At 42.6% G+C, this 14,764-nt stretch overlaps 1 protein-coding gene across 1 annotated transcript in view; it reads left to right on the forward strand.

The window, feature by feature from the left end:
- The first annotated feature begins 3,759 nt into the window (after nucleotides 1-3,759).
- The window catches only part of PRRC2B (proline-rich coiled-coil 2B), a 67,889-nt gene continuing 56,884 nt past the window's right edge, over nucleotides 3,760-14,764 (forward strand). The window contains exons 1-4 of the mRNA XM_006834887.1: nucleotides 3,760-3,929; nucleotides 4,738-4,915; nucleotides 8,010-8,112; nucleotides 10,794-10,866. Of these exons, the coding sequence (XP_006834950.1) occupies nucleotides 3,815-3,929; nucleotides 4,738-4,915; nucleotides 8,010-8,112; nucleotides 10,794-10,866 (469 nt within the window). The 5' untranslated portion in view covers nucleotides 3,760-3,814. The remainder of the gene's footprint in view (nucleotides 3,930-4,737; nucleotides 4,916-8,009; nucleotides 8,113-10,793; nucleotides 10,867-14,764) is intronic.

A 14,764-nucleotide genomic window follows, 5' to 3' on the forward strand; every position in this document is an offset into this window, starting at 1 on the left:
TTTGTCTTTTTACTTAGTGTCAAAGTTACATTTTCTTTTTTAATTCCATCTTTTCATGAACTTTTTGAAGCTCCCTAATTTATTTTTATTACTAGGTTCTTGACAAATACATGACTTCCTGGTGTGGCACTGCAGGATAATGCACTGGATCCCAAGGTCGGTTTGGACTGCAAGGTTAGCAGTCCATGAGCTCAGGAGTCCCCCTTTCCTCTACTCTCTCTCATCTCCAGGCCAGTGGGAGTCTGTGGAGCATGGTTGAACTCAACCCATCTCTTCACTGCTGCTTCTCCCACCCCCACCCCCACCCCCCACTCACCAGTAGACCAATGTGGTTGCCAGAAAGTTTACATGCCTGCTTATGTGTTGTTTGTTCCCTTTGAGTTTCAGTCTTGGGGGGGGGGGTTTGTCTTGAAGGGACTTGATTGATTGCCTTGATGGCTTCCCAGCGAACAACTTGCTTATTCTTCTAGTAGCCAGTTTGCTTTTGTTATTGTATAAGAGAATCCATTGTTGAAAGCTAGTGTTGACTTTGATTTATCTTAAACAATTTTAGGTTTTAGTTTGCACATTTGCTTCCTTTATCAGCTTCAGACTTATTTTTGTTTGTGGTATTGAGGCAAGGAACCTATTTCAGTTTTTTTGTGTGTGGATTTTTTTGCATGTGGAAATCTTATTATCCTAGCATCATTTATTGAAGAGACTTTTCTTTGCCTGTAGAATGAGTTTTGCACCAACTTGCCCTAGTAATGTACTTGTAAGGTAGGTGTTGTGGCTGCTAACCACAAGGTCACTGGTTCAAACTCAAAACCCGCTGCTTGGGAGAAAGATCTCATATCTTATTGGTCCCATAAAAATCCACAGTCTTGGCAATCCTATGTAGGGTTCTATGCTCTAAGTCAGACTGTACTCAGTGGCAGTGGGTTTTGGGCTAGTTTTTATCTATGTAGCTTTGTGAGGCAATACATAGTTTTGCATATCCTGCCTTGTTTGATTTCAAATGTAAAAAAGTGCAAAATCATTCTCATCTTGGGCAGTGTGAAAAATAGGCCGGTGGCCCCTCTGCCACCCCCGTGCTTGTCGAAGCTCTGTGAGACAGTGGTGTGCCATGGTAGTCCCATCGTTGACAGAGGCATGGTCAACCTGTGTTAGCTTGGCTTGTTTTGGTGCTCAGCTCCAGTAATTGCTTCTTTTTTAGTCTCTAGAACGTTCAATTTCTGTGTCTCACTGATAGCTCCCTCCTGGAGGTGGTGTGACACTTCATTCATGCTAGGCAAGTGATCCGGATTCACTAAATATTTCATTAAATGCCTTTGTGTGGGCATGGTGGCAGGCATTATGAGAGTCTCAAAGACAATGATATCTTTTATCTCAGGGCTTTTGTTAAAAGTGTGTGTCCGTGGGAGGTGGGTTGGGGGCACTGAGTGGAGCTCTATCCAAGTGGTCTTTTCTTTTCCTCTCTTGGTTTAACAGAAGTATCTAAAAATTAGATCTAATCTAGCCTTAATAGAGAAATTCAACTTGATTTACATTTGAGAGCCTATTGAAATAGGCCTTATAAGCAAATAAGTCTCTGAAGGAGCTTACAGTTCAGCCTTGGGGAAGGATACTGTTTATTAGTTAGAACTTTTAGGAGGCGAGGCAGAAACCCACTGGAACCTGCTTAGATGAAAGGGTGAAGACACATCATGGGCACCAGAATTAGGATTTGGATACTTCTGGCTGATTCCCACCCCTGGTCATTGCTATTCTTTGCTTCTCCTAGTGCATAGGGCAGAACTGGGGAGGACCTCTGGCTTTGAGTGGCTCCTAACACTTCCCCTGGGAAGCAGTGAGCAGTTTTGATGGTGCATTTTCATTGTTCCAGATTTTCCTATATTCTGAGTACATTTAGTGTTCCTGGGCTCCTGCCATTGTGATGACTAAAAATGCTGCTCCACATTTTCAAACACCCTGGTAGTCTTTGGCCCTTGTCCTTGCCTATTGGACACAGCTAGTTGAACTAGGACTTGGGTGAAGAGAAGTGGGGGTTTTGTATCTAACCAGAGTGACTGAAACCATGTGAGGAGGAGAGGAGCAGTTTCCAGAAGATGGTTGCTAGGTTGACTACCCACCCATCTGGCATATAGGCATCCAACTCATAACATCCATCACATGTATTTGTGAGCTGTTTCCTAATGCAGATTGCGTGCTTATGTATTCTTGTGTCTGCAGTGGGAACCGGCAGGGCATGGAAGGGGTGGTTATACCCAGTTTCATGTAAGTGCAAATGTGTTCTCCATGTGGCAGCAGCCCTGGATTTATTATGTGCAGAGGCATATGCTATCAGCTTCCCTTGTCTTCCTTGCCTCAGTTTTTAACTGATCTTTGCTGTTTGTTCTCATACTGTACTTAGTCTTAGATCATATCTTTAAAAAGTCTTTTGGGAGTGGTACAAGAAAATGCCTTCTAACACACTGCCTTTTCCTACATGACTTCAGAGCGGGGGTGATGAAATAAACGACTGACCTTCTTATTGCAGCTACTGAGTGCCTTTATTAGTCCTGGGTATATTTAAAGTTGTCTCCATGATGATCTTATTGACAGATAATATGTTGCTTTATATGTTCAGTATTGACGCTTTGGCTTTTTGGCCATGCTTTAATAACAATGGGAAGTAACAGTCATGTATGCAAGCCACCCCCATGCTCCCCACAATCTATAGCCAAGGTTGTGTATAGAACAAAAAGGTCTTAAGGCAAGAACTGCTGCTGGTTCATCATCTTAGTAGGTCTTCAGTTCCTGGTGCATAGCACTCATTGACACATGGTAAACCCACAGTAAATAGATAAATAGTAAGTGAATGAGTGAACGAATGACTGGTGAGCAAAGTGTTTATGTCCTTGTAGACACTTGTACAAGGTGGCAGAGGAAGCTCCTTTCAAGGTTATTGCTGTGTGAATGTAGCTGTAGATCGCACCGCTCCCTTGTGGTCTTTTAGGCCTGGGGAGAGCTTGCTTTTTTTTTGCACATGTATACCTTCCTAAGCTGTGCTTTTGTTGCCTAAGCAGATGTTTTCTCTCTGGATGCTGGTTCTTTATTTTGAAAAGTGCACACACCTGACTTAATGATTTACTTGCTTTGGTCACTTCCTCTTAATTTTTTTTTTCATCTTTGAGGTGAACTGCCTTGAAATAAAATGCTTTATTTTTGATGTTACATGAATGTGCTACAAGTTCATGTATCTTTCCATCTTGAAGAGTTGTCCTTGACTTAGAGGAATCAGTGGGCCAAACTTTTGTTTCAGTGTGGTGGTTGCCAGCTGGCCATGTGCAGTAATAAATTCTAGGCAACTCAGAGAAAAGGGAGAGTTGTCTACATACAGAGCATCTTTAGATGCTAGCAGAACTTCCTGTGAACAGAGTACAAAACTTTCATCAAAATTTCAAGGAGACTTGGAGAGATGGAACGGCTGGGGACTTTAGACCCAGAGAGGGAGATGGGGTGTGTGCTGAAGACCATGGGGCAGGCTTGCAGGATATACCGTGGTGGGTTGATGTTGCTTGGAGGGGATTGTAACCATGGCAATGAAATGATACACAATAGGATGAATGTAAAACTAATGTTCTCCCATGTAAAGTATCACATAATTCACAATTAAACATTTTTTTTTAAATATCTACAGTTACGAGAAAAAAATTTTTTTTCAAGAACTATGATGCCCCCCAAAGATTAAATCCATTCCAGAGGCTTTGGTGGATTAACACTCTTTCCATTTCAAAGGCAGATTGGGAGCGGTGCCGAGAAAAATTTCCTTACTAGATGACATTTCATCGCAATGTCCGATCGTTTGGGGCAAATAACCAAGGGCAAGGATGGGAAAAGCAAGTACTCAACGCTCAGCCTGTTTGATAAGTATAAAGGAAAATCAGTAGACGCGATCAGATCCTCAGGTAAGGGTCAGTGTTAACCACAGTTCTTCATACTTTGTTTTAATTTTGTCCCGAACTAAAGACCATAAAAGCCAAAGAGTTTCATCTGGTCACACAGATGTAGTCTATGTAAATTGACTTTGCATGTAGTAGTTAACTAGGTAGTTTTGGGGAGACTGAATCACCATAAGCTTCGTATTTCAAGTCTAATTTCAGAACCTTAAAAATCTCCTGACTCTCTTGTGCTGTGATTATCTGTCTTATTTTATTGAAGCTGTGAATATTTTCAGGATGCTGGATAGATTGAAATTTAATTTGCATTAGAGTTACCACCCTTTTTAGACTTCATGGTTTTCATAGTAAGTAACTTGGTGAGAAAAATCCAGGTTCACATTGACCATACCCCAAGAGGGACCTTCTGAAATTCAAGGGGAGCCCTTCTGAGGTTTGGTTTGGGTCTAGGCAGAAGCTGTCCCTTCCAGTCTTTCTCTAGTGAGGCCAGTACAGTCTCAACTTGCAGAGAGGGGGTTAGATATGGGATGGAGGTTTCTGGGTTTCACTCCTTACCCATGTCATAACCCACATCCATTCCTCAAGTCTTCTCCTGCCTACAAGTAATATGGAAGTCTCTCTAGATTTTTTAGCAACCCTTTTGTATCTGAAGAAGTCCTTGTTGTCAAGTGACTACCAGACACTTTTGTTTCCATTGTTCCTTGTAATTTGTCTGGTTGTCCTTGTCATGATCATGTAGGATTTGAAAAAGATGCTGAGAATTTCCTCTCTTAACTTTCTGTGTGATGTCTGTTTCTATCTCTCTCCTTTCCTGCAGTTATTCCTAGACATGGCTTACAGAGTCTCGGGAAAGTTGCCACAGCCCGGCGTATGCCACCACCTGCAAACCTGCCAAGCTTGAAATCTGAAAACAAAGGAAACGACCCCAACATTGTTATAGTACCCAAGGACGGAACGGGATGGGCAAACAAGCAGGATCAGCAAGACCCAAAGAGGTAAACAGCTGAGACAGGCAGATGGTGAATAGGAAGCTGGAGCTCCATAAATTGCTTCCAGGATCCTTTCCTTTGACAGAAGGCAGATGGTCTTGCAGCAGCAGATCTAGAGAAATGGAAAGATATCAGCTGAAAGCTTCCTTTTTCTCTATTTTTTGTTGCTTATGGTGTTTCTTGCGCCCTGTATTAGTTTTTCTTGGCTTCTAGAGTTGATGCACTGTTTTTGTGGGCAGCCTGGTCCCCAGTGACTGGTGTCCCCCTGTGCCTCGTTAGGAAAGGGCCTCATCCCAACAGAGAAGCTTATGCAATGAATAAACCCAGTTCCTGTAAGAACCACGACAGAGTTGGTGCTTGAACAGCTCATTTATGGTTGTAGTCCCTGTTGCTGGTCTCAAGATTGAGGAAAATGAAACCTTCCTGTGAGCCTGCTAGCTTCCAAGACAGACAAGATGGCTATAGCTGTAGTTGCTCCAAATGAACCCAGTTCCTAATGGGAACAACTCAGAATTATCATTACCCTGGGTCACTGTGCAGCAGCCTCCCTGGAGGCTCTCCCCACTGCCAGTATAGCACTTAAACAGAAGCCTTAGGGGGCCTAGGGTCTGGCACAAATATCCTCATTAGAGGAACAGAGTAACTCTTCTGACTGTTCTGTGGTAGAGTTGAAAACATGAGGCCCTGGTCTAGTTCCAGGTCTGCCCAGGGTACACAGCTCTGGGCAAGCCCCTTGCTCTCAGGCTGGGCCTGTGTCTCCCTTTCACTGTTTGTCTGATTCTGTATTCCAGCCAGTGATAAAGGTATACACAGAAAAGGAGAGTGGGGAGAGATGGGCCTTTATAAAACTGGCTGGTAGAAACCTGCTGCTCAGGTTTGGCTCCTAAGGAATGAAAACAAATAGTTGGGTGTCATGTGCCCACTTGCCTCTGCATCCCTTGTAGCCTGACTACTGAAGGTAGGGAACCAGAGAGTAAAAGTGGCCCAACACACAGCCTGCCAATCAGTGCCCTTCTTTCTCAAGTCCATATTGAAATGACCACGGCAGCTTTTATAAAACTGTTCCTTGTAATTAACATCAGACAGGATGCAGAGTGAGCAAATAGTTCAGTCTGATGATTCTAGATTAATAACTGAGAAGAAGTCTATAAAGTTATTTAAAAACAAATTTTTCTTCTCAAAATTTGCTTAGGAATTCTACTGACTGGACAGTATAGCACGACTTTGTGATCAGACAAAAGCGAGTGTGATTTTTCAGCCAGACTGTGTATGAGCTCTATGGAATCAGGAGAATGATTTGACTTATGCGTTTCAGCAACCTCGTCTGTAAAATAGGAATAATACGTTACTCCTAGGGGTGAATATAAGGAATAGATGAGATCATGGCTGACAAGTACTCAGCACAGAGCTAGGCACAAATCATCTTTATTCTGTTCAACTAGTTCACAGTATGTGTCTGTAATGAAAGGGATATTATATAGTTTCACAATGTGTTTGAATGCCTCCGCCACTGAAAGTGCTAAGAGAAGAGACAAAGTCACTTCCTGTTACTCAGCATTGAAATCTAAAGTATCAGGCACCTTTTATGTGTGACAGTGATGAAGCATGTCTTCCAAGAAAAAGTTAAAAGATTGGGAGTGATGGAGAATGCAACAAACCTGAGGCAGTAGTTAGCTACTGCCCCTGGTCCACATCTTTTCCCTGGTATCAGAGAAGTGGTAGACTGGGTAATAGGGCATTGTTGGGAGTCAGAGGTTTAGAGACACCACCTGGAAGCTTCTGTTTTAGATAGAAGATGATGTGAGAGGAGATTCAGTGGCCTTCATTTTGTAATAATCATGAATGGTGAGTTACTTGGGTTGTTAAGTAAAACTTGGAAGAGTTTGTCTTCAGCTTACAGATAAAACCATGGACATTGGGTGGATTGTGACCAAATGGATTACTGCCCTCCTCAAATTTCTTCGGGGTGAAAAGTGACTAGAAAGCAGCTGAATCAGCAGTTTTCATCCTTTCTAGCTGTTCCCTCAAGGTTCCTGTGGAATGTAAACTGAGTGACACAACCTTTTGGTGGGCAGTTTGGCAATATCTTTTAAATGCCAAAGCATTAATATCTTTTAATCCAGTGATTCCATTTCTAGTGTTCTTACACTACTGAATTGGGAGCACAGTGGCTCCATACAATAAGCACTGGACTGTGAACCACAAGGTCCAAGGTTTGAGCCTGCCAACTGCTTGCATGAGAAAGATGAGGCTTTCTGCTCCCACAAAGATTTAAAGCCTCTGAAACCCTATTCAGGGTTGCTATGAGTTGGAACCGACTCTGTGGTACTTAACAACATATTACTGAATTACTTACAAGTGTGCATACATATTAGTATACAAATGTTTGTTACAGTTTTATCTGTAATAGAAAAATAATTAGGGGGATTGGTTAAATGAGGTTCTGTTTAATGAGTGTCATACTGTATCATCATTAAAAGAAATAAATAGATCCCCTGTTGTCATGAAAAAAGGTTCAAGATACATTAAGTAAAAAAGTAACTTGCAGAATTGAATGTTTGGGTTATCCCATGTGTGTGTGCTTGTATTTTAATTCTACATTGACATATGCATTGGAAACTTTGCTTGGAGTTTTTCCTCAGATGAAATTATGAGGAATTCTTTGTTACATATTTTATAAATTTATTTTCATCATATTTTCTTTAATGAAGAAAAGTTGATTAAAAACCTGCTCATATTCCAAGACAGCTCACTGTTAGGAGTGAAGGATTCAGAACCCCTTCCTTCCAGTTATTCAGTTTCTCCATTGGCAAATCCTCTATATTGTTTTCATTATTTTCAGTGAGCATTCAGGTTATGCAGACAGACGACTACTGGAAGGCCAAGGACTGCTCTGTTGTGTAAAATGTCTAAATAGACCACAAACATGGGTCACTCTTACCTTTGCTGCCTAACAGTCTATTGGGGAAGGTGTTATTTTCACTGGCTAGGCTAGGTCCTACTTCTCCAGTGAGCAGCTGTTGCTTTGTGAGATTTGGAGGCTTACCAGCTCGTCCTATTAAGTGTCTAACCCTGAGCTCTTTGTCCTACCTTTGTCTAGTTCCAGTGCAGCGGCCTCTCTGCCGCCGGAGTCGCTGCCGCAGCCGGGTTTACAGAAATCTGTCTCCAATTTACAGAAACCGACACAGTCAATCAGTCCGGAGGTAGGTTCTGGGGACCACATTCTGATTGTTTCTCAGACCTGGTAGCCCCCTGAAGGTCTCTGCTGTTGGGAGTTGGTAGATGCTATTTCTGAACAGTGTGGTTTTGTATAACCTTTTTATTCTAGGAGCAGACTTCGGAAAATGAGGATGAAAGATTGTCATGATCATTTAATATGAAATTTAATTTGCAACTTTTGAAAAATAACCCTTTATACAGAACAGAATACAATGGCTGAATTTGTTCCTGTAAGCTCACACTAGATTACAGGGTTTCCCCAAATGTGCTTCATGGAAACTAGAGTCATAGTAAGACAAAAAGTGTTAGGCTACAGAAAAGGCCCATGAGCAGATGAGTTTGAAACACAAAATGTGCCATGTTCCTCTTCTGCAGTACGCTTCAGTGCCTTTCATATATGAGTGCATGCTATCTGTCTCTAAGAAGAGAACATTGGATAGCATTTCCCAAATGTATTTGTCCTAGGAACCGTTTTTTTTCCCAGAGTATCTCTAGGGACTAGTGTCTCAAAATACACTTTGGGACATATCCAGCTATTATCTTTTCAAAGTTTTTTCTAAACAATACCAAGCAAGAACTCATAATAGACTTGTTCAGTAAAGTCTGTCTCTTGTAAGTGTGGATTACCGAGATAAGCAAGAGGATACACTTCTAGAAATCTAGTTGAGAAATCTGGGAATATTTTAGAAGACACAGAGAAATCTAGACGTAGAAATACCTAATTTGATCAAAAAGTTTATTGGAAAATTTCATTTAAATTTTCCATGAATTTTTTTGAAGCCCCCCCCTCATTTAAAAATTGTATGGCTTTGCCAGAAGGACACTCTCCCTTATTTTTTTTCCCTGTTCTGAACTGTGCTTTTGAAATTAAAGATGGGATAATCCCGATTTTTGTGAGACTCGCTGTTTACTGGGTCCTATTGACCAGAGTACTTAGAGCTGAGTTAATCTTTTGCCCCCAAAATCAAAACTAAGTGAGATTATGGAATCCTGAGCTTTCAGCCCTGTCTTCATGTCAGAATTACCTTTGGAACTTGTTGAAAAATAGATGTACTTGAACCCCTCACCACTGGAGATGCTTGTTGGATTGGGGCTTGAATAAGGTTCTATTAAAAAGTGATTGTCCTGCAAGCCTCCAGCATGCTTGGGTCTGGAGTGACCCAGTGCATTCCTACAGTGCTTTGCAAGAACAATTTTGAAATGGCTTGAGACCTTGCTCTACACCATCTTTAGAGCAAAGTTATAGAAAATTCAGACAAATGGGAGGAAAAAAAGAAAAAAATTGCCAAGAGGGCTTTACTACAGCCAGAGTTGAGAAGCTCAAGTTTTGAAGTTGGCACATAAACTGCTTCATCCAGCGCTTAGCTCCTCTTAGCTGCTATCTGATTTTCTCTCATTTTTGGAGACAGGTAAGAGGAAGAAGTGACTCCCAAGATTTTGTGACTTTGAAAACATTACTTCAGAGGTACTTACAGCAGTTTCTGCTCTTGGATGAATTTCACTCACACCGTTAGTAACCCCTCCTTAGCCCTGCTAGGCAAGGGCAAGGGAGTATTGTGAAGGAGGAGAGCCAAGACTGGCTCCAGTGTCTGTCCTCTCTTCTCTGCTTCCTGCTGGACTTTAAGGCTCCCCCAGTTCATTTAGGGATTGTGTCCAACCCCAGCTTTAGTGCCCAGTTATTCTGCTTGCACATCTCTTTTATGGTTTGTGTAGCGAAGACCTGTAGGGATATCACACCATCCACATACAGTGCATTCAGAGAATGCTTGATACATAAGTGGATTGATATCAGCTCTACATTGAAGGCAAGAGAGACAACTGTTAGCCTTGTGTACTTATGGAGATGATGGCTGGTGGATTGGAAAAGGGTGGTGATAGGAAGAGCATATATATAACTCAGTCCATAACCTAGTAAGTGATGGAACGTCATCTACACTTTGTTTTGTATCTTTACCTTTTGTTGGAAGAGGACGGTTGTTAAAGTTGGATTTTGTTGGAAAGGCAGACAAACAAGTTCAATGGTTGAGGACTTGAGGGGCTTTGGACACAATCAGGATGGGCATAGGTCCTGGTCCCACCACTCTAGCTGGGTGTCTAAGAGTAAAATCACTCCTTTCTGAGCCTCCGTCAGCATCAATTAGAACCTTATTTTTCCCAGGGCGTGGTAAGAATTAAGCAAAGTAGGATGTGCCTAGTATAATGTCTGGCCTATAGTGAGCTTCAGAGTCCAAGATGGCAGAAGTCCAGATTAGTGGAGGAGGAAGCCTCTCACTTGGGCTTGTAGTATAACAATTACAGAAGGTGATGCAATTGGCTTGTTCAGCAAAAGATCAGGCGGATTGGATTTCCAGTGTTTGCATTCCTCTGTTAGCATTGGCACATATTTTTTTTTTTTTGAGACATATTTGAGACTTGGATTTTGCCTCTGGACATAGGACAAAGTAGCTCATCTATAAAGTGGATTGGTAACTTACTGCAGAATGAGATGATGCCTGCAGTGTTGCTATTGGTAGCTACTGCTTAGCAAGTGGTCATTGTTACATCAATCTAGTGTTTAAACCAAGCTTTGGTCCCTTTAGCTCCTTGCAGCTCTCACATGCATAGTTAACAGACAGTTGATTTATTGGACTAGTTGGCTGGCTTCTAATTTTATTCCTTCTTTCAGAATACAAATTCAGTGCCAGGTGGACCAAAGTCATGGGCACAGCTGAATGGAAAGCCAGCAGGACACGAAGGTGGTAAGTGTATGTGTATGGGGTTGGGGTGGGTAGGAGAGGTGTACACATTTGCTGGACCTCTGGTTGAGTCTAGACAGTTTTGGGCATGGATGTTTTGTGGAATCTCTTACCTTAAAAAGTTAATGCTCTCTGGAACCCTTGCCTTAGCCACCGCGGTAGAAGTGCTGATTCTGCACCTGATGTTGGCTCTTTGATACCATTGATGATGATTGCTAAAGGCATTTCTCTTGAGACTTAAGTGGTTGGCCCTGCCGATCTTTAACTCAGCTCTGCTGCTGATGGAATTAATACCTGCTCAGTAGTGTTGCCAAGATGCATCTACTTCCTCTCTCTTAGGAGTGCAAGAAGGTGTTAAGTTGCATGGTGGTAGCTTCAGGTCTAGGTCTATAAATAATCCAGCCTTGGGGATTGAGCTGTTTGGTTTTGGACATTTACACAGAAACAATCTGAGTTGTGTGGCATTTCTTATCCATTAACATCCTGCTGGCTGCTTCTACTACAGAGTAGTTCAGTAGAAGGAATATGGGGGAGAAGGAGAATGTGTCCTCTGTTTTAAAAAGTTTTCAAAGATAAATACTGGACAACTGCTTAGAATGGGGATTACAAGTTCAAACTGGCCTTTTAAGACCACGCTGGGAACAGGGTATAGAAGGGTTTAGGTATTACAAAAGAGGGTGTAGACCACATTGTGTCTTGAATAGAACGTCTTTCCACTCTCCCACCTGATGCTTCCCCCCCCCCCCCCCTCCAATTTGGTACTATCTGAGAATGCAGGCCCAAGTCAGGGTGTGTTTCTGAGAGAGGCCCCTACCCCACAAAATCCCTATCTTTTACATGAACTCTTCTGATTTTTAAGGTCAGTTTCAGCATTTCTAGCAAAGCCACCAAGCTGGATTGTTGTTATATGCCATTGAGTCTTTTCCAACTCATAGTGTTCCTTGTGTAGGCTTTCTGAGGACCAGCTGGTGGGTTAGAACTGCTGGCCTTTTGGTTTGCAGTCCAGTACTGATCCTACAGTACCACACACAAAAGTAATGAGAATTTACAATTGCTATTTCTTCTCTTAAGCAGCACAGGTGGCCTTTTGAACGCATTGCCTCCTATAGTGGTATTGTCCTCCGTCTTCACAGATCCCTGCCACCCTTGGCGCTTATTAGAAAAGCAGCTCTAGTGCCACCCTCTCAAAACTAGACTCCTTTGTTTAAGAGGACATGCCTTTCCTCAGTTTTGAATGGGAAATGGCAAATGAGTAAGCGACTGTTCCTCAGCTTCTCCAGAGGGACTGAGTCCAAATGCTTCTGACTCTGTACAGGGCAGGAGACAGGCAGCCTCACCTCTTAGGGTTGCTCATTTTCCTGACTGGTGGGTGAGGTGGAAAAAGTAGGATCTGGGAATGGGCATGTGGGGAGCAGGGGTTGGACTAGATAAGCATCTCAGTCGTTTTGGAGTTGTTAAAGATACATTGCGGAGAACACTCATTAGACTTTAGATCTGTGTTGGAAGAAATACAACCAGAATGCTCCCTGGAAGCCAGGATGGCCAGACATATTATCAGAAGGACCAGTCCCTGGAGAAGGATATCATGTTAAGTAAAGTGGAGAAGAAAAAGAAGAGGGCCCCCAGTGAGATGGATTGGCACAGTGGCAGCAGTGATGGGTTCAGCTGTAGCAACAATCATGAGGTTGGCCCAGGACTAGACAGTGTTTCGTTATGTTGTGCATAGGATTGCTATGAGTTGGTACGAACTCAATTGAAACCAACAACAACATTAAACTTTTAACAGTGTAGTTCTTTGAGTTTCTTTGTGGCACTGTGGGTTAATGTGCTAGACTGCAAAGTCAGTTTGAACTACAAGGTCGGCGCTTCAAACTCACCAGCTGCTCCTTGGAAACCCTATACAGAGTCACTGTGAGTTGGAACCAACTCAACAGCACTTAACAACAAGCTTCCATTCTCTCTGGGGTTTTTTTGGGGGGGGGGTGTGGGCGGGCAGTGTAGGGGTTGTACACAAAAATACTTAGGAATATATAATAATTTAAACTACCAAAGGACACATTCTGTAAGCCTGCCTCCTGGCCTCCAGCACTCAGTCCCTTTCTTTCCATGACTCTGTAGTCCTCAGCTCTCCATTTCTGGTGTCTGCTTCTGAGAAACATTCTTCACTGTCAGAAGTACAGAATATTATATATGTTGTTAAGTGCCGCCAAGTCAGTTCAACCCATAGTGACCCTGTATAGGGTTTCCAGTGAGTGGCTGGTGAGCTTGAACCCCACCGACTTTGCAGTTCAAACTACCTTTACTGTCCAGCATATTAACCCACAGCGCCACACCAGGGCTCCAATAGCATATATAGTATGGTACTATTTGTACAGACTATGGTGGTGAGGGAAAAATACACTTAAAAAAAACTGTTGTATGTGTTTTTTTGAAAAATTTCTGGAAGGAAGCTGAAAATGACCTGTCTTTTGAGGGAGTTACAAGCAGACAGATGAGGCACAAGGGAAGGAGGAAGATCTCAATTTATACTATTTTGCTTTGAGCTGTTATTACTATTGCCTATCAAAAACAAAGGAGTCTGGTGTGGTGCTATAGGATAAGCAGTGGTCTGCTAATCACAAGGTTTGGTTTAAACGTATCAGCTGCTCCTTGGAAATCCTGTACAGGGTTGCTATGAGTTGAAACTGATTCAATGGCACTTAGTAACATCAAAAACAAAATTTAAAAATAATTGTACAGAGGGAGCCAGCATTCACTGAAGACCCACCTGAAAGAGGGATGTCATCTGCATCTACATTGAGGCCCCCCCTCCCGGCAAGAGCACCAAGGAGCCAGCCACAGCAGAGAAGACTTTTAAGAACTGTTTAACCCTTAGGGAACTGGATTAAACCCCAGAGACATTCTGCTGCTTTGCTTGTCGGGCATGGGGAATGGGGAGTTAATAGATGTTACTGATTTTGTAATCGTCCATCAACCATCATAGGTTTTATTTCCTGTTAAAGTTTTCAGAAGCTAGGCAAATCATTGCGGTGCCTGGCCCTTAAACGTGCCATGGGCCTTTGCTCTCAGGTCAAGAATCACTACGCAAATAGGAATTGTTACCTTTTTTTGCCCTGCCCACCATGTAAATCAAATGTCTAGGAATATTAGTCTCGCTCATATGATCCAAGAGTAAATAGACAAAGGTTCACAAAACAGACTAAGTGCTTTAGAGAAAGGAAGATCGCTTAAGGGAAATAAGACCCAATATATCCAGATTACACTCCCAGATAAGGTTACTCATGGTATAAGTAGATTTGTGTTATCTTTCAGTAACCCAGAAATTGATTGGAACTTAATCCAACAGCATTTTAGGAGGTTGTGGAACAATATACACTTGTCTGTGGATATTCATCAGCTACATGCTCAAATTTATGATATAAGTAATTCTCAAAGTGAGCACTGAGTGGCTACTAATTTGCTACCCCTGCTAGAGAGTAAGATCCCCTAAGAACTTGATTGAACCTCAGCATAGTGATCCTGCTTGGTCACCTTAGAGCAGGTAGTGGGCCGGCAACGTCTGGCGCATGAGGTCCCCAGCCGATCGCCTTCCTCGGATGGCGGCTGTTTATGCTGGACATGTGGCCAAAGACGGGTAAGGATCACGTGGAACCTCGGCAACTTAAGACAGAGCCAATAAATGCTGCAATGAGTTTCAATGACTGGTAAGACTGAGGAATTCGCACTGACCGCCTAAGACAGGCAGCGTCCCTTAAACAAACAATAAATAAGGAGGATTCGGATGTAGACCGTGCAGACCCGGTCAGGAGGCCAAGCCCCTGTGGGCCCAAGCGTTGTTGACTGTCCAAACCATAGGCTCTGAGGATCAGACTTTAGCTACCTAGTAGACATAGCAAACTGT

The sequence above is a fragment of the Chrysochloris asiatica genome, unplaced genomic scaffold, assembly GCF_000296735.1.
Source record: "Chrysochloris asiatica unplaced genomic scaffold, ChrAsi1.0 scaffold00014, whole genome shotgun sequence".
Lineage (NCBI taxonomy): Eukaryota > Metazoa > Chordata > Mammalia > Afrosoricida > Chrysochloridae > Chrysochloris > Chrysochloris asiatica.